The sequence below is a fragment of the Drosophila innubila genome, assembly GCF_004354385.1.
Source record: "Drosophila innubila isolate TH190305 chromosome 3R unlocalized genomic scaffold, UK_Dinn_1.0 2_E_3R, whole genome shotgun sequence".
Lineage (NCBI taxonomy): Eukaryota > Metazoa > Arthropoda > Insecta > Diptera > Drosophilidae > Drosophila > Drosophila innubila.
In genome coordinates this window covers 11680991-11702299 of record NW_022995380.1, presented here as the reverse complement: position 1 = coordinate 11702299, position 21309 = coordinate 11680991, and the positions used below count along the sequence as shown (strand labels likewise).

At 35.5% G+C, this 21309-nt stretch overlaps 4 protein-coding genes across 5 annotated transcripts; 1 reads left to right on the top strand and 3 right to left on the bottom strand.

The window, feature by feature from the left end:
• The first annotated feature begins 4416 nt into the window (after positions 1–4416).
• On the top strand, positions 4417–5638 carry LOC117792213. The gene is made up of 3 exons (XM_034632259.1): positions 4417–4981; positions 5039–5430; positions 5488–5638. The coding sequence occupies exons 1-2, from the start codon at positions 4654–4656 to the stop codon at positions 5059–5061; spliced, it is 351 nt and encodes a 116-aa protein (XP_034488150.1). The 5' UTR covers positions 4417–4653; the 3' UTR covers positions 5062–5430; positions 5488–5638.
• Positions 5639–11989: 6351 nt separating this feature from the next.
• LOC117792159 lies at positions 11990–14325 on the bottom strand. Its single transcript, XM_034632176.1, has 7 exons — positions 14090–14325; positions 13721–14028; positions 13099–13658; positions 12895–13041; positions 12724–12834; positions 12476–12633; positions 11990–12408 (listed from the first exon to the last, which is right to left on the bottom strand). Exons 1-7 carry the CDS (start codon positions 14304–14306, stop codon positions 12122–12124), a joined length of 1788 nt encoding a protein of 595 aa, XP_034488067.1. The 5' UTR covers positions 14307–14325; the 3' UTR covers positions 11990–12121.
• Positions 14326–14821: 496 nt separating this feature from the next.
• Positions 14822–17035, bottom strand: LOC117790338 (ankyrin repeat domain-containing protein 26-like). Its single transcript, XM_034629758.1, has 7 exons — positions 16798–17035; positions 16439–16746; positions 15823–16382; positions 15616–15762; positions 15451–15561; positions 15237–15394; positions 14822–15177 (listed from the first exon to the last, which is right to left on the bottom strand). The coding sequence occupies exons 1-7, from the start codon at positions 17012–17014 to the stop codon at positions 14894–14896; spliced, it is 1785 nt and encodes a 594-aa protein (XP_034485649.1). The 5' UTR covers positions 17015–17035; the 3' UTR covers positions 14822–14893.
• A 623-nt stretch (positions 17036–17658) lies between these two features.
• Positions 17659–20098, bottom strand: LOC117790529. 2 transcript variants are annotated; one of them, XM_034630005.1, is made up of 7 exons: positions 19842–20092; positions 19481–19788; positions 18867–19423; positions 18669–18815; positions 18379–18489; positions 18165–18322; positions 17659–18106 (listed from the first exon to the last, which is right to left on the bottom strand). In XM_034630005.1, exons 1-7 carry the CDS (start codon positions 20056–20058, stop codon positions 17823–17825), a joined length of 1782 nt encoding a protein of 593 aa, XP_034485896.1. In that variant the 5' UTR covers positions 20059–20092; the 3' UTR covers positions 17659–17822. The 2 variants fall into 2 exon arrangements, with proteins under 2 accessions (XP_034485896.1, XP_034485897.1); XM_034630006.1 differs by lacking the exon at positions 17659–18106 and having other exon boundaries at positions 18165–18281; positions 19842–20098.
• Between the last annotated feature and the right edge of the window lie 1211 nt (positions 20099–21309).

Sequence of the window (21309 nt, the reverse complement as noted above, 5' to 3'; positions counted from 1 at the left end):
GTGCAGACGAATGCGTTAATTGGCAATTGTTGGATAATGTCTCTCAAATAATTTGTCTGGTATTCAAGAATGACCTTCAGTGAACTTTGGACAGGCAGGATAGGACAGGTTCTATTCATTTAAAAAAATGACGAGGAACAATTAATTAAAGACCGAAACTGAAGTGCATAAAAAATTAAACTTCAATTAGCGTTGCCCGCCATAAGACTTTATGTTTTTATATTATTTGTAGCTTGACTGCCTTGTAAAGTGTCTGCCAATAATAATTAATATGATGCCAACAACATCAACCAAAAGGTCATTAAGTCACGACACATACTCGTACAAATACACTCTTACTTCCATACACAACTTAATAATTTACAAAGTTTCATCTCAGTCTGACCTTTAAGACCCGAAATATAAATTTATGTTAGAACATTAATTTAGTTCCACACTCTGAGGTTCCAATTTCGCCGCAGCAGCATCTTAAGAAATACATAAAGAATAAATACATTTGAATAGCACAGAATTAGCCATGATCCAAGAGTGGTCGAAAAGATTGGCCAAGTGTGGCTCCAGAGGGCAAAAAAATCATTTGGGTTTGGTTCAACAGATAATTATCTAACGAAAGCTTTAAATCTTTAAAGGTTTCTTTCTCTTTATTTAATGCTAATTTACGCTGACCATGACAGCTTTATTTCTATAATTATATTTACACAAATTCAAAGAAAGAGTTATATTATTACGCAATCAATTCTTTTAAGAAAATATTTAGAAAGCAGCGTCAGATAATGACGTAATAATTTGTTGAGCCTGACTTGCGATTATGCAATCTCACAGACACTGGAAAGTTCTTCGTTAATTAATGATGTTTGGTCGCAGGGGAAATTTCTAAGACCATGAAAGAAAGTTCCACCGTGTTCTTTTACTTTCGTTAAAATTTTTTTTTTTATTTTGTATGCTTTCTCTTTAAATAAATTTATTAATTTTGTGTCCTTTTTTTTTTTTGCTCGTTTACTCAAACTCCCTTTCTATAGCTTACTTTTTGAGATCATTAGATGCAATACGAACGGTCGTTTGAAAACCAACTTATGTAAAACATAATTGTTTTTAACGATATCTCAATCAAACTCACATATTGTCTACTTGGTATTGTCGAAAATGTTTTGAACAAATTTGGTTAAAATCGGTTTTGGTTAAAACCAGCTGAAAATTTTAACAAAAACACGTTTTCTTTCTTGTTTTAGATTTATTTTTTGTTTAGCTCTTAATTTACATATTATTAATAATTGTATACTGCATTGTATTGTTTTGGGGACTTTAGAAAACACCTTCATTATTATTTGGAAATTTAAAAATAATTTTCTTAAGTCCCCACTAACATAACTAAACCAAAGCAATGAGGAACTGCGCAGGAAAACTCTAAAACCAAGACAGGTGTTTGCTCAAAGAAATAGTTTACTTTTCGGCTGGTTGTCAGCTAAATTAATTTGGGTCTGTGGGGTCTGTCCATCAGCTGGCAAGTGACAACTGAATGAGATCAAGACACGATTTTAGCTAAGAAACTAGTACGAAAGGCTGCAGTCGATATAGAGAGAGAGAGAGAGAGAACTCCACTATGGCAGACCCTGTACTTATTCTGTAAAAAATATCTGACTGTTCAATTCATATTCCTTACTTTCAAGATTATTATCTGATCGTGATGAAATTTTCCGGTCAATCCAGACTAAGAAACTTATAATGTTGGTAAGCTTATTAGACACTTTGCAATTAAAAAATTAATAAAGCTCACAAGTATTTCTAAATATTATTTTGAAGTTCTACTTCTTGAAGTGAAAAATTAACTCATTTAACCGTCGCCCCCGCATGACTAATTTGAGCGAGTCAACAATTATGCTAGCTGCATGTTTATTGTGCCTCTTGTCGTTGACTGTGGCAAGTTGTTGTAATTTGGTTATAAAACAAACACAAATGACATTATTCGCACGAAAAACAGGATGGCAACTTGACTTGGGCTGCTGCTGCCGTTGTCGTTGCCGTTGCAGCTGTTGTCGCACGACTTTCTTCATCAGCTTTTCGTAGTTGCAACAACAACAACTAATGCAACAACCACAATAAATTCGACAGCAACAACGTTTGCACAGGCGCCTTTGTTGCGCTTTAACTTCCGGAAATCACGTTGCTTGTTTTTGATAATGTTATTTTTTTTCTTTCTTTATCTGTTAAGAAACGATATAAAAATAAACACAACGAAAAAAGAAACAAATAAACTCCTCCAAAAAATGTGCACGCGAACAAAATTACAATTGACAAGTTAACAAAAAGATGTGCATTCAGTTGTTAAATTTTCTCAAATATGCAAATAATTTTAAGTTGTGCAAACATAAAAATTTGTAAGCCAAGTAAATTGTAATCATACGGAGATTTAAAAGAGTATACACTTTCAACATATATCACAATATAAATGTTAATAGGCCCAAAAATATCTTTTAGAGTTTTTTTCAGTACCGGAATGTATTAAACAAATATTAAATCTGGACCCATTTCATTCTTTTTTCATTCCGCTAGACAATTTTATTTAGTATTTCGCACAATTAGGGGACGTGTCAGAACCATCAAATTATCCACTGCCAATTCACACCATCTTCTGCAGCTCAATAATTTACAAGCTAATGCGAATATAATTAATAAGCAGGCATAGTACAAATTGACGCCCTAATTTGCTCCCAGCCAACACTCCCTGAATAGATGGGTAATGTCAGAGGCACAGTAAAGCACAGGCTTTGGCAATCCGATGAGATGGCAGAGTGTAGCCTCAATGAACTTACCTGATTGTCTGCAATTGAAGACATTCTTGATTCATACCATGGCAGCCAAATGGCCTTCTAAAGTGGCAATCAATTTTTGGGGAGCTAAAAAACTCCACGTGTTGGTTGTGACTTTAACTGTGTCTTGCTTTTGACTGTGTTGAAATGCGACGATGATGATGATGATGAGGATGATGATGATGATCCAACAGCAAAGTCGTTCGTCGTTACCTTTACGGCATTTGACCCCCAGCGTTGAGAGTTAGGCACGTTTCCTTTGCGGCTGACTATTCATTTCTTTTGGTTTATCAAAAAAAGCAGCCATGGCATCTCTAACTCCAACAATATGTTTTCTATATGCCTTATTTCTGCACAAAATCACTTGACCTTAAGCATTGTTGTAATTTATTTGTCGTTGCCGTAATTTCCCACACACATACACATCTGGTGCTGTTTTGTTAGAAGCTCAAAGCTATAAACTGTATTACGACAATTTTTGGGTTACTCGGGCCGGGCGATGTGTAGTAGGTAGGCTTTCAAAGCTCAACTGAGGTCTTTTGTGGGTTATTGTGTAACGATCCCGTTGAACCATTGTTGGCCCTGTGTGCACCTCTTGGGCTTGGGCTTATCACTTAGCACTTGGTAGGAGTTAAAGTTGCAACTAAATGATATAACAACTGCGAGCATGCAGTCAATAATTGTAAGGCAACAATTTGAAATGCATTGAAAATACATGAAAAATGCAATTATTGAACTATTCTTATAATTGTTACAACAGTTTCCTATCTATTTCCACATTTCCGACTGCAGTCAACTGAACAGTGAACCAAGGAAAAACATACTTAAAGTTGTCCAACTTTATGATACTATTGCATCTATTTTGATGATTTGAGGGCATAATTATGAATTTAAACGTTGATTCCGTTGATCGGACTTGTAGCTTAATATAGTTGTTAAATAACAGGCATTATGTAAGCTGCTATGGCTTAATCAAATTAAATTCCAATTACCGTAAACATGCATCAAGTAAATCCTCCACTTGTCGGTCTCTATGCCCAAATTCAACATGTATATCACTTCCGTACTAATGAAGTACCAGACGTGGGCATCATTCGGTAACATCTTCATTAACAACTGAGTCGAACCAAGGCAATAATATGTAAGGCTTCCAAATCCAGTTGGGGGTAAAGCAATGGGCCAAGATGTGATGACACTTTAAGTGCATACTCGTAGCACGGCAATAACAACAATAAGTAAATGGCCAAAGAGGTGCAAAATTGGTAACTGCACAAAAGTTTTTCACGCTTTTCCATCATCATGGATGGAGCTGGGTGTTGGACATGGACAGCATGCATCAACTGCATTACCAGCTAGCTGCCTTTGGGACGCCCATTTAAGTGTCCAATAATTCAATCACATCAAACGCCAGTCTAATGGGCTCTTAAACACCGTTAAAGCGTTTCAATTACACCAATTGAACTCAAGCCGATTGGTCGTCAAATGAGTTGAGAATGAGAAAGTTGGCTTTTGCTTTCCAAGTGTGAAAATAATACGCCAGTAGGCGATGAATTTCGAAATTCTAGCACTGGTCCTACAGTAGACCTGTACTTTATTTCATTTCAGCTCGTCAGCTCAAGCTGAAAGCATCATTTCGGCATCAAAATTTTAAACAAAATCTTATCTCCTTTGGAAAAAAAATAAAGGAATTATTAAATTTTATTATGATTCTGCTGCGATTTTAATAGCAAATCATAATATTTCGGCAAAACAAAAAATCTTTTTGGCTTTAAAATTAATTCATCGAAATTCGACCGTAAAAATTATAAGTCTTTTTTTGTTTTCTTCAATTAATTTCTCAATTGAAATGAATAAAGAAGAAAAACAAAATTCACCTGGTACTGAACATCCTGTTACTTTTTCCGATCACTGCATATCACTGCTGGAGGAACTTATGGTTTTCATCATATTCTTCTCAATATCTATGCTGATCGTCCTGGGCTTCATCACTGTACTGACGGGCATCGGTAATCGCCAGCCATTGGAATACAAGGCACCAAGTCCTTCCAAATCCTGTAGCTGGCCACCAGAATGGTGCCGTCTTCTCAACGAAGAGCAGAAGACGGAGAGGCCATTTAATATATTGGAGCAGCCGGAAAGTAAACGGGCAATGCCAAAGTATACCCATTTTTTAGGTAAGTTAAATCGAATATCTTAATGAGGTAATTAATATTAAATCGATACATTTACAGATTATATGTTCAGAAGCACATAATTGTTATATGCAATATAATATTCATACTCAATTCGCATCGACTCAAGTTCGCCTCACTTGTCATTTAGCACACAAATTGTTTCATGTCTGCGGCGTCACTTATAAGTTCCAAACTGTCGGGTCGTTCCTGAGATGTTTGAAGATAAAATATATATGTACAAATGTATATATTATATGCCACCGGGCAAATGTCTCTCGTCAAGATTGAGACATAGTCCTGGGTCGCCATAAACAAAAATTTCGCTAATACAACTATCCACAAAGCAAAACTTTTCTAACTATGAGATGAGCAGCAAGCAACTCTCAAATGGCCATAATCAATACATACCCTTTGACGCCCAGCTCATTATGTTTCGGTGACGGTTAAAGGTAGCTTATCAATTAATTTATTTATCTACATACAGCTAATCAAGTTAAAATTTTAAGTGAGAAGCTTTACCATTATTGCGTCCCGATCGATACCTAAAGATGTCTTCCAAGATACACAACATTACCCCCCTAAACTCACTCACACACACACAACACTATGTATTATATGGCAAACTCCCCTAACTGCTTCAATAAATTTGTTCTATCAAAAAAATAATTTATTCTTTTCTTAATTCGAGCCATAAAATTCAATAAACTTGGCTTATCAAAAAATATTCGTTAGAGATTCTAGACAAACTTGACAAGATGTTGAAAAAAAATATATATAAACAAGTATAATAGAAATGAGCTAAATGTCACGGCCAACTTTTCTATGAAATTTTACATCATTGTATTCAATAAAATCAACGAATTTTTCTTCACTTCTGCTCAATCCACATTCACATCTCAAGGAATACGTATAGTTTCGGAATCAAAATTTCATAAAAAAAAATAAAATTTGAAATTAAGAATTTTGGGAAACTTTCGATAAACAAAATGAAATTACCCGAAAGTGAGAAGAAACCTAAAGTTGCCACACGACGACTGATTAAAGTTGCCTACTATCTGGAAACAGTGTTGCAAGACGTCTTCTTCTACTTTGTACTCAGCTGCTTGGCTGTACTAATGGTTTGGAGCGTTGCCATTACTGTGAGGGACTTGACAAGGCCCCAGAAGTTTCATCAACAATTCCTTCCAACAAATTCATCAAATTTCACATTGCTGCAACATCAGCACATCATTCGTCGTTGCAGCTGGCCAACTGAATGGTGTCGTCTCATCTTCAATTGCTACAGGAAAAGGTATCAGCAACAGCAACAGCATCAGGGTCTAGTTCCCATGGAGTTGGTAGATGTGACTAGGACGACATTAAATTGATATTGTTTGTTTTTTGGGTAATAATAACTATATCATATAATTATAATAATTATAATGAACGCCTTGACTGATACTTATACCTAGCAGATATTTCGCATTGATATGCACACGGAATCGCATTTCAAACTCCCATAAAACTTTTCGTTAGGTATATTGCATGTTTCGTATCATTGGCGTCAATTACAGCTCTAAAACTTGTCGGGTCAATCCTGATAAGTTTAAAGATTAAATATACCACCGGGCAGGTAACTCTCATTAAGATTATTTAAGACTTTGTCCCGGGTAAATATTGTGTGCACACAAAAATCCATTCGTACTAAGAGATGAGCAGCAGGCAAGTCTCAAATGGTCAATAATAGAACAAGTAAAACGCCCCTTATTCAAGTCTGTAGTAACAACAGCGAAAGGTAAATTATTTAAAAATTCCAATTGAATGAATCAAGTTTCTCTAAATGTTATGATTGCAGCCTAAACCAAATAAGTATTTCAATAGATATGGATTTAAATGACGACTATGACGATTACCCCATTTGCTCTTAAAATTTAAATAAAAAATAAATAAAATTACTTACATAAAAAATTATATTTTGTGCTTAATAAACTCTATATAAAAAACTGATTCTGAAGCCATAAAACAATTATTGTTTTAAAGTAATAGAAATTCAAGAAAAAAAACTCACGATTTCGTAATTGCACAGCCTCAAAAATTCTAGGCTAACAAGAAGCAAGCTCTCAACAGTCTATCTGAGATCTGTTGATTCTGGAAAATGGTCGTGTAGGGTTCGGATTGATAAGCATCTTTTGAACATACAAAGTATAGTTAGGCAAACAGAAACAGAAGTTGTGCATGCACATAATGAGTTAATTGACGTATTAAAAGCCAAGAAGGTGATTCTACACTGCCAGCCAACTTCAATCCAAATGAAATGAAGTGTATAATGTTTGCATTATCGCGCTTTACAGTTAGGCACAACAATGCACACACCAATTGCCAATTGCAAAAACAATGCCAGGCAGCTGCTGCCATTGCCGTTGAAGGGCAACAAGCAAGCAACTACTTAGCTTGGATTGCCTTGCATTTGACTTGGCCAAAATCGTGGGCGTTGCTGCAATCGACAATGGTTGGGGTCTTTGGGGTCCTAAGGTCTTGTCTTGTCTTGTCGTTTCGGCTGTTGTTTCAATTTGCTGATAACCACAGCTGTATGCATATAATTATTTAGTATCGGCAGAAAGACATAAAATTTGCATAGACCGGCAGCTGAATGTCTGGCGAGAACCCAAGAATCGTACTATGAAGCCATACAATTGCATAATTACAACAACAAGTTGACGAGAGTCTGCCACTAAATAGATACCCTATACAGATGTGAAAATATACATTTAATAGATAGTTCTTCAATTTACATAAAGAATTATAATTATTTCATCTCGTTTTATTGATCGCATAGAAATCATAGCCATTTATACATTCATATTCTCAATTTTCAAAACATTCCAGGGTATAACTACCATAAACAAGAAGCTTGCACATTTTGGCAATTGTTTTGCATTTTGCCATTGACAACTGGGCGTTCATTTGGCTTTGTCTATTATCAGAATATTTAATTAAAATAATCATGGGTTATGTCGATATGCATCGAAAATTGATGCCAAGCTGAAGAGTTTCAGCATCGAGAATTATTTGTAATGAATATAAAAGTTATTTTGAAATATTTGTCTTAGTCTTAGAACACATTTTTTTGGTTAACTGGCGAATGCTTTAATGGCATCCCAACACGAAATGGAACGTGCAACATGGAACATTGAGTTGGAGGCAACAACATTGGCAAATACTTAGCTGTTATTCTTATCTATGATTTTTGAATATTTATGAGGTTTACTTAATTAGGTAGATTAAACAACATTATTACTATATTTATGCACGGCCTTTTCCAATACTGATGGCCAAGTTCAGTTCGTTGTCTAAGTCTTTTGATTTTTGGCGCTGGGAAAGTTTAGTTTTAGCTACAGATTCTTTAAACTGTTAGAATCCAAAGCAAGTTTTATTGCTCAACATCTTTTGTGTTCGTTTGCGTGTCTGACATTCTCATTTAATTTTATAAATTGCATAATCATGAATAGTTCGAATGTATTCATTTGGGCTTTTGTTGGCCTGCTACGCTGGTGACACAGATTTATTTATAGCAGATATTTGTCAAGTATTGTTTTGACCAAAAGCCGGTTTGATATGCGAGGGAAATGGCTGTGACAATAAAGTATAAGAACCTTTTGATACTCCTATAATAAAAGCAGCGTTGCTACAGCTATTTCAATATTTTCATTGGAAAGTATTCGATTGAATGCTTCATTAGCAATTCCTATGTTAATTGAGAACTGCATGCTAACTCGATACTAAGCTCTCATGCTGGGCACCACGAGAAATGGGGAACAAATTGGGATATGGATACGCACCCATGAATGGCATTAAATGGATTGAACTGCTTGAAATTATTAGTCGTACATGTGTAGTCAATTTATGGATCTTTCTTTTTACCCATTTGCCGTTTTTGGCAATTAAATAAAACATGCCGCACTCGCTTTCTGCAATAGATGTGACTGGGACTTCGACTGCGACTTACATAACCATATGTAAATGATGTCGGCAAATGAAGAAGAAATATTGCACGATACGAGCATCGGTCTCCACAGCAGGAACGGAACACACCTCAAAAACCAGGCATGTCCAAAGGGAAGCTCAAGATGGTAGCTGACTTGGATTACCTACCATCCCATCCATCTGAACATATGCGGTCCACAAAAGCCCAGCCCAAACAACGGCCGAACCGCAGTTGAAGCGCAACCATTGACAAGATAATTCCAAAGGAGCTGCTTGCTCGCTGTAAATCCATTTAAATACCCTCATTTCTGGAGACTAACGAATGCAGTTGTACCAAGAGATTCAATTAAGACAGATTTTTGTAAAAATGTATATTCATACAAATATATTGGCATATTTTAATTGATTATACTCACGATCATTTTAGCATGTGAATTCCTAAAACAATGGGACATCTAATATCAACTCTATAAATTTTAATTTCTAACCATATTCACGTTATCTTTATCTCTTTGATAAAAGTCAAATAAGTACATTTACAGGTGTAAGGGTATTAAGGAAACACCATAACCACTTTTTGTATCCATTGTCCGTCTTCGATTTACAAATTGTATGAAAAGTTAAAAAAATCGCTGGCCACGACTCAGCTGGTAGAGAAGCATAAAATTGGCTAGTTTCGCAGACCGCGTTAAGTTGACTGACTACCAATTGTTTTAGCCACGAAACTGCGACTCCTTCACGAATAATTTCAAACACAAACTGCCGCCAATATTCAAGAAGGTTCATAATTATCAAACGAAACAATTTGGCTGTGGTTACTTTTCTGCTTGTTGACTATGGGCGATTTTTTGCTCTGGGCTGTGGCTTTTGGGAATGTTGTAACCGCTTGACGCTTAAATGTAACTATAGGAACTGCAACTGCTGCTGTTTTTGGGCCAAAAGTGCAAAGTATCGGGTTAAATAGGTCTTGTCTACTTGCAAAGATTCGCAATGCCTTAGTTATGAGCATTAACTTTGTTTGAATGAAATCTCTTCTTTAACCCAATCATAGGGTCATGTGAAATTCTCCATTTCACTTCACATTGTAATTACCCAGACAATTCACAATTGGAATCACACCTAACATATTGATATTATTTGATTATTAAATCTCTGAATACTTCCATAATTGTAAATGTGTCTGTTTGATTTATGATGATTCGTCTATGATCAGTTTGAACTACTTGTTCATCAAAAATTTGAGGCGAAGCATAACAAATTAGTTTTATTATATTAAATGTTTGTACTTAAATAGATGTCTTTTGAATGCAGGTCATTCAAAAATAACATCTGAGAACTGCCCGCTTTTTCTTTTACTACATACACTGCGTGTTATTTCTTTAAAAACATAATACTATACATTTATTTTGATCAATCCAACTGTGTTTTTCTAATTTCATCGTATATCTTTAGAATCATTTTAGATTTTATTAACTTTTTCAGAAGAATCTATATTTGAATGTAATACATTTAAAATAGTTTATATATAATGAAGTAAAATTTGTATACTTATAGGTAAATTTTAAATATTATAAATGATTAAATGGTAATTTATTGAACTTTTAAAATAAACTGTAAATATGTTTTATACATTTACCCAACAAACTAATGTCGAGCACTTGCAACAGAAATTCACCGCAACAAACAATTTATATTTGAGAATGGCTATTTTGTCCAAATTAACAGAGTATATTCATTGAGCAGAGCCGATAAATTAACTTTTAAGGGCCACCGCAAATATTATTAACTAATTTGTTTGGTTTAACACTTGTGCTGAATTTCTCCGGAGTTATATCAGGAGGGCGTCAGAGACAGTCAAACCACAACGGTCATAAAGGGCGTATGAAATTCACACTATGAATACAAGTACATTCGGGCTTTACTTTCAGTAAAATGAATAAACATTTGCCTGGCTCGGAGCCTGAGCACGTTGCCGCGATGGTTGTCTTAGCGTAGCTTACATAACCTCATTTGGGCCTTATGTGTGGATCTCGCGTGTTCCCATCCTCGCCAGCATCATCATCAACGTCGCCGTCGTCGTCGTCGGCGTGATATCGTGTACGCAGATATAAAAACATCAGCAGAGATACACAAACAAGTGCACTCATGTACTCTGATTGAAGTTGAAGCGTGAGCTACTCAAAAGACCCGCTCCAGTCAACGTCTCCGGTTTTGGGTATAGTTTTTCTGTATTCATTTTTTTTGTTTTTTTTTTTGATGTTGATGAGCCCAAGTTGTCTGTGATCACTTCGGTGGCAACACTTATTCACTTCGGGCAAATAAAGTTGTTACATTTTATGGCACCGTCGGGTTAGACTCATTGTGGCTGTGAATAAGAGAAGACGTTTTGGATTGGCCAGCGGAAATGATTAATGGGCCCTATTGAAATGTTTATATTCATCATAAAAAGTTAAATATCCTCAATGATACGCTGACCCAATTGTCAAAACAACTTTTATAAAATTTTGTTTTTTATATAAAAAAAAAATTCTAGTTATCAGCGCAATCTCTGATGAAAATGAGCTGAATCAAGAAGAATCTTTTCGAATTCCACTAATATTTTTATTGTTTATTATGTTTTATGCAATCATTAAATTCCATTGATATTTATTTAAAGCCATTTTAATTGAAATTTAAGTCAGATTGTAGAACACGTCTGATAAACACAATCTTTTCGATGGAAATTGAGAAAAAGTATTTACCAGCAAAACTAAAGGTCTATTACAATGAGCATCCTTGCACAACACATAAATAGATGGAAGCCACTCTATTCCCCCAATTATTTAATGTGGCAACAGCAACAATAATTCCTCCTGCACTTTTGGTGCTACTGAAAAAACAACTAAAACAACAACCAGCTGAAAGCAAAAGCCAAAGTTGAAGCGATGAAATCCTATCCCAAGCGTCGCGACGCCGCGGTCTGCAGCAATTTTGGATCAATTATATAAAGTTAACTAGCGACTTTTGCAAACATCATCATAGCCCCAACACTTCCACGATTTCTTTGTTATTTTTCTTTGTGCTATTTATTGTGCGGGAGTTTATTGCAATGTTACTTTACCGCCGGAGCATACATAAATCTCTAATACTCTGCGCTGCATTCAGCTCTTAACTTCAAATTTGAAATGAAACTGCAATTTATTCATCGCGTTTGGCCATGTCTTCAAGGAATTTGGCACTTGCCGCCTTAATTTGTTTGCGATTCGGTATATTGGCCATGGTCTTGTTCTCCTGCAACAGATCTTGCTCTTGGGAAACGGCCTGTTGATCATCATCCTCGGTGGCCTCAAAATAATATCGACTGGCCAAGAAATCGGCGTGATACTCCTCTTTATTGCGATTTATCATCGCCGGCTTCATCTCCACCAAATAACCCTTCATCAGTTTGTAAACCTTACGCTTCAACAAATGCATGACATTATCAACTAAGTGAGAAAAAAAAACAGCAGCAAGTGAATTAAAGCTATTTAAGGTGAATTAGCACAACTCAACTGTTCTCCTCGTAAATTTCTGGTGCCGCAGCGCGCATAGTGAGCATCTCGAATTTTAGTAGTGGCAATTTAAGATACGAATTTGGATAATGAGACCGCAACGATCTAGGCGGACGATCTACATGCCGCAGAATTTCAATTAAATTCCAAATGTTTACGCTGCAAAATTAAATACATCAATATTAACTTAAGTATGATTTTAGTGTGTAGATTTCTAAATAGAAAAATTCGATTCTAAAGTGACCTTACCGAAGCATAACATAAGCATCGCCACGATTCTTTATATGCTCCAAAGTTGAACGCTCAGTCTCATCTTCTTGAGACAATATCTTTTTCAAGTCCTTGATGCGCTCAAGTCGACTACAGGACATTATTATTACAGCTAAAGATTTAAATATACAATTTTTGTTAAATGCTTACTTAATTTCCTCTTCAGACAGATTGTTTACCAGCACTCCCCTGAGCACATTTGCGCATTTCATTTTCGTCTCGAGCATCTCATGGGCCAACATGTCATTCTCTATTAAGCGATGAAGCTTCTCATTGTTGTCCACCTGGCTCTTCATGCTGTGGGCAATCAATTTTTTAGGACGAGTAACATTCAAGTCAATTTGATAGACTTACCGTGGATAAATTTCCCTCGCCTGTGAGCATAGAGTCACAAATTTTACCTCCTTGATGGTGTTTTCGATGGACTTTAGCACCAACTTAAGAATCTCCATGCTTCGCGTCTCACGCACATATCGCTTTGGATTCGCTGTTTTAGAGATCTCTTCTTTGTGCCTGGCATGGGTTGTTTGAACAATCGGTGGCTTCTTCAGGGAAGCCAACATTTGAAGCTTCGCTTGAAGATTCTTACGGGACTTATCCTCGAGCTGTCTAAACTCATAGTTAAGTTCCTTAAACTTAGCTATAGCCGGAATTCCCAGATAGAGTATATGCTTTATAAAATTCGACTGATCCTCCATATCAGCATTGAGAGAGCGAAGAATGGGCTCGTAAAATATTGCATCATGTAGCAGGACCTGTATTATTTTCTTATATGTATTGTTTATGGTCTTGATGGCCTTCAAGCGCACATTTGAGTTTTCTATTTTCTTGATAAACACACGCGACTTGAGCTCTTCTTCCAGGACAAACTCATTGCGATATTTAATGCGATTCTCTAGCACGGCACGATCGAGCTACAGTTACAAACATAAAGGGTCTATTTATTAGACTAAGAATAATTATTCGAAAAACTAACCAACAATTCCCTGTATTCATGCTTGCGTTGATCCAAACGAAACTCGAGACGATCTCGCTCCTTGCGCAGAACAAATGTGCGTTGATTGATATTGTCCACAACCTGATGAATGGGCATCCTCTGATATAGACGTTGCATGTCTCTATGTTTGATCAAAAAGTTGCGTATCTTGTGGGTGTTATCCCCGGTGAGGATGTTTTGGAGCTTCACTCGTCCATCACGGCACTGCAATTTCAATCGCTTACAATCCCGAAAGTATCGCTGCCGATTGGCCTTTGTCTCGTATCTTTTGTAGATTACACGACGGTCTGAGGAGCAACATTTTCTTCAGATCATAGTCTTTATAAGTGTTGTAGTTCGATCACTTACTTAGCAAATCTGTCATTCCACCAAATTGCTCGGTCAACGAGTTGGGCGTCCATCGCTCATCGACCATAACATGTTGGCGCACGTAGGACATGCCAAACAGCCCATGGAATCTTAGGGCTCGAGGATGCACTGGTTTCGGCGCCAACACATCTCTATCTTTTGACTTGTCCCGCCGAGGGCGGTATGATAGACTCTTCTCTCGCATAAAGCACGGCATTTTGTGTGTACTTTGTATGTACTTATGTATGTATTGATTTATTTACTTTTTATTTGTTTTATTTATATTTATTACAAATAATTGTGTCGTTGTGTTCTTTACGAATGAATTTGAGTGGACTATAAAATTGTTTGTTAATTAACGAACAGGAAGGCAATCTCAAAGGTTACTTAATTTACATTTTTATTTTTGATGCTTAACGCTTTAATTATTTTACATCATAATTAAATTAATTTCAGAATTTCTAGCAACGATAAACAATGCAATGAAATACATTAATTTTTATATATCCAATGAAAAATAAAAAAAAAGTACATAAACATTTGCTAAAATAAAAGAAAACGAATTTTATAAAAAAAAAATCAATTTTAAGATGAATATTGAGAGGAGTATTGAATAATGGGAGAGTTGTAAATAATTATTTATTATAATTTATTAATTATAATTAATGCACTGAAATGTTCTTCAGTTACATATTAGTAGTTGTAAATTATTAAGCACTGTACACTTCAGAGTATATTATATTATCATTTATTTTGTATTCAATGTATTGTGTATTAAAGTATAGAATAATATTACACAAAACACTAGTTCGCTTCATCTCGTTTTGCGGCAACCTCCATAAGTCGGGCACTCAGAGCCTTGATCTGCTTCCGATTCGGTACATTCGTCATCTTGTTAGACTGCAGAAGATCATCCTCGGCAACCATTGACATCCGATCATTGTCATCAGCGGAGCGACCTTTGTGGCTAACCAGAAATAGATTATGATACTTGTCCTTGCTTTGCGCAATAGAAGAATTCATATCTGGCTTATAAGCTTTCATCAGCTTGTATAGCTTACGCTTCAGCAACAACATTACCTTCTCAACTGCGTAAAAAGATACAAATTAATGAAAAGTTCCTTAAAAAATATAAGCTAAACTCAACGGTCCTCCTCGTATAACTCTGGTGGAGCGGCAATGATATCGAGCATCTCGAATTTTAGCAATGGCAACTTAAGATATGAGTTCGGATATTGAGTTCGAAACGTTCTGGGCTGACGATCTACATGCCGCAGAATCTCGACAAGATTCCAAAGGCATAAGCTGGAAGATATCTTCATATTTAATATGGTACATTTTTATTGATATCAAAACCTTACCGAAATGTGACATAAGCACCTGCACGATTTCTTATATGCTCCAGAGTTTCCTTCTCAAACTTCTCGTCAGCCTCCAAGATTTTCTTTAAGTCGCTTATGCGCTCCAGTCGACTATTAAATTTTGATTAATGATAATTAATAAAAAAATTTCTTGGAGATGCTTACTTAATTTCTTCCTCTGAAAGATTGTTCACTAGCACATTTTGGAGCATCGAGGTGCATTTCATTTTAGTCTCAAGATCACTTCGTTTTAAAAACTTGAGTTGAATCAAGCGATCTAGTTTTTTATTGTTTTCCATCTGGGTTCTTACACTGTTAACGGAGATTTAGAGACAACTAATTATATTTTTTCTATTGACAACGAATGCTTACTTTGGAAAAATTTCCCGGGCCTGTGAACATAATGTCACCAACTTCAACTCCTTGATTGTTTTTTCAATGGACTGCAGCTCCACTTTGAGTACCGTCATGCTTTTTGTCTCACGCACATAACGCCTTGGATCAGCGCTTGCCGTTAACTCCTCTTTGGCTTTATGTACCGGTACCGATGGAGTATGACGCTTTAAAAGCGAGCTCAGCATCTGCATCTTTGATTGAAGATTTTTACGAGACTTATACTCCAGCTGCCGATACTCGATGTTGAGTTCCTTGAACTTCGCAATAGCTGGTAGGCCCATATAGAGTATGTTTTTAATAAAATTCGCCTGATCCTCCATATCATCGTCGAGAGAGCGTAAAATAGGTTCATAAAATATTTCATCTTGTAAAAGAACTTGTATTATTTTCTTATATGTCGTATTGATGGTTGTGATGGCCTTCAGACGCACATTTGAGTTTTCAATTTTCTTGAGTAGCACACGGGATTTCAATTCTTCCTCTCGTTGAAACTCATTTGCGTATTTAATGCGATTTTCCACCTCGGCGCGATCAAGCTGTACATAAAAAGTGGTGTGAACTTTAATCACTATAATAATGTGATTATACAAACCAATAATTCCCTATATTCATGCTTGCGTTGATTCAAACGAAATTCTAGACGATCTCGCTCCTTTCGCAATATAAAAGTGCGTTGATTGATATTGTCCACAACCTGATAAATGGGCATCCTTTGGTAGAGACGTTGCATGTCTCTATGATTGATCAAAAAGTTCCGAATCGTGTGCGAATTGTTGCCAGACGAGATCTTTTGCAGCTTGATGCGTCCATCAGAGCACTGCATCTTCAAGCGCTTACTCTGCTTTAAAAGTAGCCTACGATTCGCCTTCGTCTCATGTCGCTTGTAGATTACGCGACGACCTAGGAACAATTTGTATTTCTGTATTTATATAGCCTCATTGGATTACTTACTCAGTAAATCTGTGAAGCCACTATATTGCTCTACAAGGGAGTCGGGAGTCCACTTCTCGTCAACAATCAGATGTTGACTAGCAATGGACATGCCAAAGAGTCCATGGTATCGAATAGCACGCGGACGAACTGGTTTTGGTGCCATCGCATCTCTATCGTTTACCTTATCCCGCCGAGGACGGAAAGAAAGGCTCTTCTCTCGCATGAAGCACGGCATTGTGAGTGTGCTTTTTTTAAAAATAAATATTATCTTTAAACAATGTAGTGTACCTAACAGATGTGTATAGTATGAATGAGTTTTTGGGTTTGAATAAACTTAAGTTATGCAAAATTGTGTCATGGGTTGCTAAGTATATTAAAACAAATCAAAGTCTTTGGAAAACTTTTTAAATTAAATTTTCTAAACTTCACTTTTTTTAACAATATAAATTTATTTACGATTGAATAGACAAATAATTGTTTCGTAGAGGCTCAAACGTCCCTCGTGCTCAACACTTGATTCATTTTGAAATTGCAGACAATAGACTAATCTCAAACTTTTTCTCTGTGTAATTATCAAATCTGTCAAAGAAACACGAACTATGGTATATGGTAATCTCAAACGAACCTGAAACATTAATTATCAGGTTATCCTAAGTATAAGATACCTAATATTTCTCTTAAGAGATGAATCAAACTTATTAGAAAAAATATTTTCAGTAGATAAAAATTTTATTATTTTATTTTTAATATATAACATCATGAGTAGCAAATAAGTTTATTATACAAAAATTTAATTTTAGATCAATTGTTCTTATAGCATTTATTTTTCCAACTTATTCGTAAAAAGGTATATTGCAAATAAAATTCATTTATTAATTGTTGAGTATGAATGAATATGTATTATTAGTTGTATTGGTGTAAACAGTACATATATAAATAATTATAAATAATTATAAATACATATGCTACATAGTAGTATGTATGTATATGTCAAGGAAAGCTAAGTTAAGTTAAACTAACTCATAGTTAAATGCCTAAACTAACTAGTCAGCGTCTTCTCGCTTGGAAGCCTCCTCGACAAGTCTGGCGCTCTGTGCTTTGATCTGCCTGCGATTTGGTATATTGGCCATGGCCTTATCTTGATCGTCTTCAATTACAGTTCCATGTTGCTGATCATCCTCGACGTTTTCGTTCGCAATGCGAGTGGACAAGAATTTGACATGATATGCTTCTCTATTCTCGACTATCATCTCCGGAGTTGTAGTTTCCTCATATGCTCTCATCAGCTTGTATACCTTTCTCTTCAGTAAATGAATTATTTTGTCAACTATGAAAAGAATGAAAATTTTAAATACTGTCTTGCATATGGGTTGACGAAACTGTACCGTCCTCCTCATATAACTCTGGTGGTGCTGCATACACATTGTGCAGCTCGAATTTCAACAGCGGCAACTTCAGATACGAATTCGGATAATAAGGGCGAAACGTTCGGGGCTGCCGATCTACGTGTCGCAGAATTTCAATAAGATTCCAAAGGGTTATTCTGCCATCAAAAAAAAAAGACTATTTAATATATTTATTTTCATGAATAATACTAACCGCAACATCACATAAGCATCAGCACGATTCTTCATATGCTCCAGAGTACTTTGCTCGAACTCTCCATCTTGGTGCAACATGGCTTTCAAGTCTTGAATGCGTTGCATACGACTTTCGAACATTACAATTAAAGGTACAATATATAATATAAAATATTAATGATAGTGTTTAAATATCTACCCTGTGCCAATGATCTAAAAGAAATGCTGCACTACTCGGAACAGAATTTTAAAAAATTTACTGTGTATTACAAAGGAACAGGATCTATTAATACCTTAAAAATTACTTACTTCAATTCCTCTTCAGAAAGATTGTTCAACAAGACGCTTTGCAGCAACCCAGTATATGCCATTTTGTTCCTGAGCATCTCACGATTCTGTAAATCTCTCTGAATGGTAAGTTTCAGTTTTGCATTATTTTCCAGTTGGCACTTAACGCTGGAGAGGGAGTTTTTAACTAAAATTATTATATAATACAAGTGAGCCTACCGCGGATAAATTTCCTTGGCTTGTGAGCAAAGTGTGACAAATTTCAAATTTTTGATGGTGCCCTCAATGGTTGCCAGCTCCGATTTTAGTCTCAACATGCTCCGCGTTTGACGCACATAATGCTCATCAATTTCCTCGGTACTAACCCGATTGGGCTTTTCGACTGGAACAAAGACAGTAGTTGGCTTTTTCAACGAGGCCAACATTTTCATTTTAGCCTGAAGATTATTTCGCGACTTATCTAAAAGCATGAGATATTCGTTGTTCAGCTTCTTGAATCTAGCAATGGCTGGTTTTCCCATATAAAGTATGTTCTTTATAAAGTTCGCCTGATCCTCCATATCACCGTCAAGAGAGCTCAGAATTGGCTCATAAAATATTTCATCTTGTAAAAGAACTTGTATCATTTTCTTATATGTTGTATTGATGGTTGTGATGGCCTTCAAGCGGACATTTGAGTTTTCAATTTTCTTAAGCAAAACGCGAGATGCAAGCTCCTCCTCAAGCACAAATTCATTTTCATACCTTATGAGATTTTCCACCTCGGATCGATTAATCTGATTATGGAAATTGTGAAAAAAGGGTTGTTACTAAATTTACAATATTTTACTAACGAGTAAGTTTTTGTATTCAAGTTTCAGTTGTTCCAAGCGAAATATTAAACGATCTCGCTCCTTGCGCAAGACAAATGTTCGCTGATTGATATTATCGGCAACCTGATGTATGGGCAATTTTTGATAAAGACGCTGCATATCCCTATGGTTGATTAAAAAGTTCCGTATTTTATGTGCATTATTTCCGGTGGAGATCTTCTGTAGCTTGATGCGTCCATCGGCGCACTGCATCTTCAATTGCCTACTCTTCTCCAAGAGACGCTTCCGATTAGTTTTCGTTTCATGGCGCTTGTAGATCACACGACGCTCTAAGGCAGAGATTAATACCCCAAGGACCGCCATAAATATCTCGATCACTTACTCAGTAACTCTGTCAAGTTAGTAAACTCTTCAGTTAAGGAGTCGGGCGTCCACTTTTCATCAACAATCAGATGCTGGCTCGCAATGGTCATGCCCAAGAGTCCATGATATCTCATTGCGCGTGGACGAACTGGCCTTGGTGCCACCGCATCTCTTTCATTTGCCTTATCCCGACGAGGAAGAATCGAAAGGCTTTTCTCTCTTTTGAAGCAAGGCATATTGAACGTATGTGTTTGTATTTAAGTACTTCTTGTATTGTATTGTATTATATTATTGTATTTTTGTGTAAGAAATTGTTTTGTTCGTAGTAGTTAGCAAGTTTGTATGAGTTTGAATTACTTCTTTTCGTTAAAAAGGTTTCGAGCCACTTGAAAGCTTTTCCATGGATTGTTAAACAAATGTAAGAATATAAATAATTGTTGAATTGACAATTTCATTGATTTTAATTTAAATAAAACAAAGACCCAACACATACCAAATGACGAGAAAGCTGTTTATTTTACACATTTATTTGCACTAACATTTCTTTTTTTTTTTTTTTTTTTTTGTTGTTATACTTATATCTTTTCAACATAAATTTTTATACAATTCATAAAGTGTCTCATTACAAATATTTCAGATTTTATTTTTAAAGGAATGTGTGTTTTGACTATTGTCTAATAATGTAATATTTATTTTTATCGAAATCATCTTTAATTCAATTCTTTGCATATTTCTATGGATTTTTTTTGGATGTGGAACTCGAAAGAGGCCTGTCAGATTTCAATTAAAGACTTTCGTTTTGTTGTGCACATCATTAAAATGTTGTCGTATTAATAAAAACGTAGGACCGTATTAACAAGTTATTTAAAAGCAAGGATTAGATGTTCATTTTGTTCATAATTAATATACTTATATTATGGGGTGCCACAGAAAAGATAACCGAAAAGCAACCAAAACTCTTTTTCTTGTAAGTTTTTTTTCAAATATTTTATTTGCTTTGTAATTGCATTTTGCAAGCTAATCTTTTTTATATGTCATAAAACATCAACAAGTGATCACATCTATCGTGACCTCACAGGGTTAATGTAACTATTTTATACGAACATTGTTTGAGTGGATAGTACTTGTTGTAGTTAGAACTAAATACATAGTACAGTACAGTAAAGTTTATCTCAAACAGCAGCGTAGAAATATTGTCATAAAACATTTTAATAGTTATCATTTTTTCGTTTATAATTGTATAATTTTGCTAAATGTACATTGGGATTCCTTCTTTAACTATAAGTTTTATGAAAATTCCATTCATGATTGTTGCTTCTAATATTATTGCATTTAGTGTGTATTGCCTACTCTGCGGCGCCCAGCTTTTCATTGATTTAGTCATTAAAGTGTTGCATACCTCTTGGTGTAATCCAATATAAAAATTATATCAAGAAAACTCTTTAGGTACATTTAGTATCATATCATAAATAAAAACTAAAAATGAA

Coding starts and splice junctions, on each gene's coding strand:
- LOC117792213 (XM_034632259.1), top strand. CDS start 4,654: ATGAATAAAGAAGAAAAACAAAATTCACCTGGTACTGAACATCCTGTT. Junction 4,982..5,038: donor AAAGTATACCCATTTTTTAG/GTAAGTTAAATC, acceptor ATACATTTACAG/ATTATATGTTCAGAAGCACA.
- LOC117792159 (XM_034632176.1), bottom strand. CDS start 14,306: ATGCCGTGCTTTATGCGAGAGAAGAGTCTATCATACCGCCCTCGGCGG. Junction 13,042..13,098: donor GCGAGGGAAATTTATCCACG/GTAAGTCTATCA, acceptor GATTGCCCACAG/CATGAAGAGCCAGGTGGACA. Junction 12,409..12,475: donor AGAAATTTACGAGGAGAACA/GTTGAGTTGTGC, acceptor TTTCTCACTTAG/TTGATAATGTCATGCATTTG.
- LOC117790338 (XM_034629758.1), bottom strand. CDS start 17,014: ATGCCGTGCTTCATGCGAGAGAAGAGCCTTTCTTTCCGTCCTCGGCGG. Junction 15,562..15,615: donor CTTTCAGAGGAAGAAATTAA/GTAAGCATCTCC, acceptor AAAATTTAATAG/TCGACTGGAGCGCATAAGCG. Junction 15,395..15,450: donor GGTGCTTATGTCACATTTCG/GTAAGGTTTTGA, acceptor GATATCTTCCAG/CTTATGCCTTTGGAATCTTG.
- LOC117790529 (XM_034630005.1), bottom strand. CDS start 20,058: ATGCCTTGCTTCAAAAGAGAGAAAAGCCTTTCGATTCTTCCTCGTCGG. Junction 18,490..18,668: donor CTTTCTGAAGAGGAATTGAA/GTAAGTAATTTT, acceptor AATGTTCGAAAG/TCGTATGCAACGCATTCAAG. Junction 18,323..18,378: donor GATGCTTATGTGATGTTGCG/GTTAGTATTATT, acceptor TTTTGATGGCAG/AATAACCCTTTGGAATCTTA.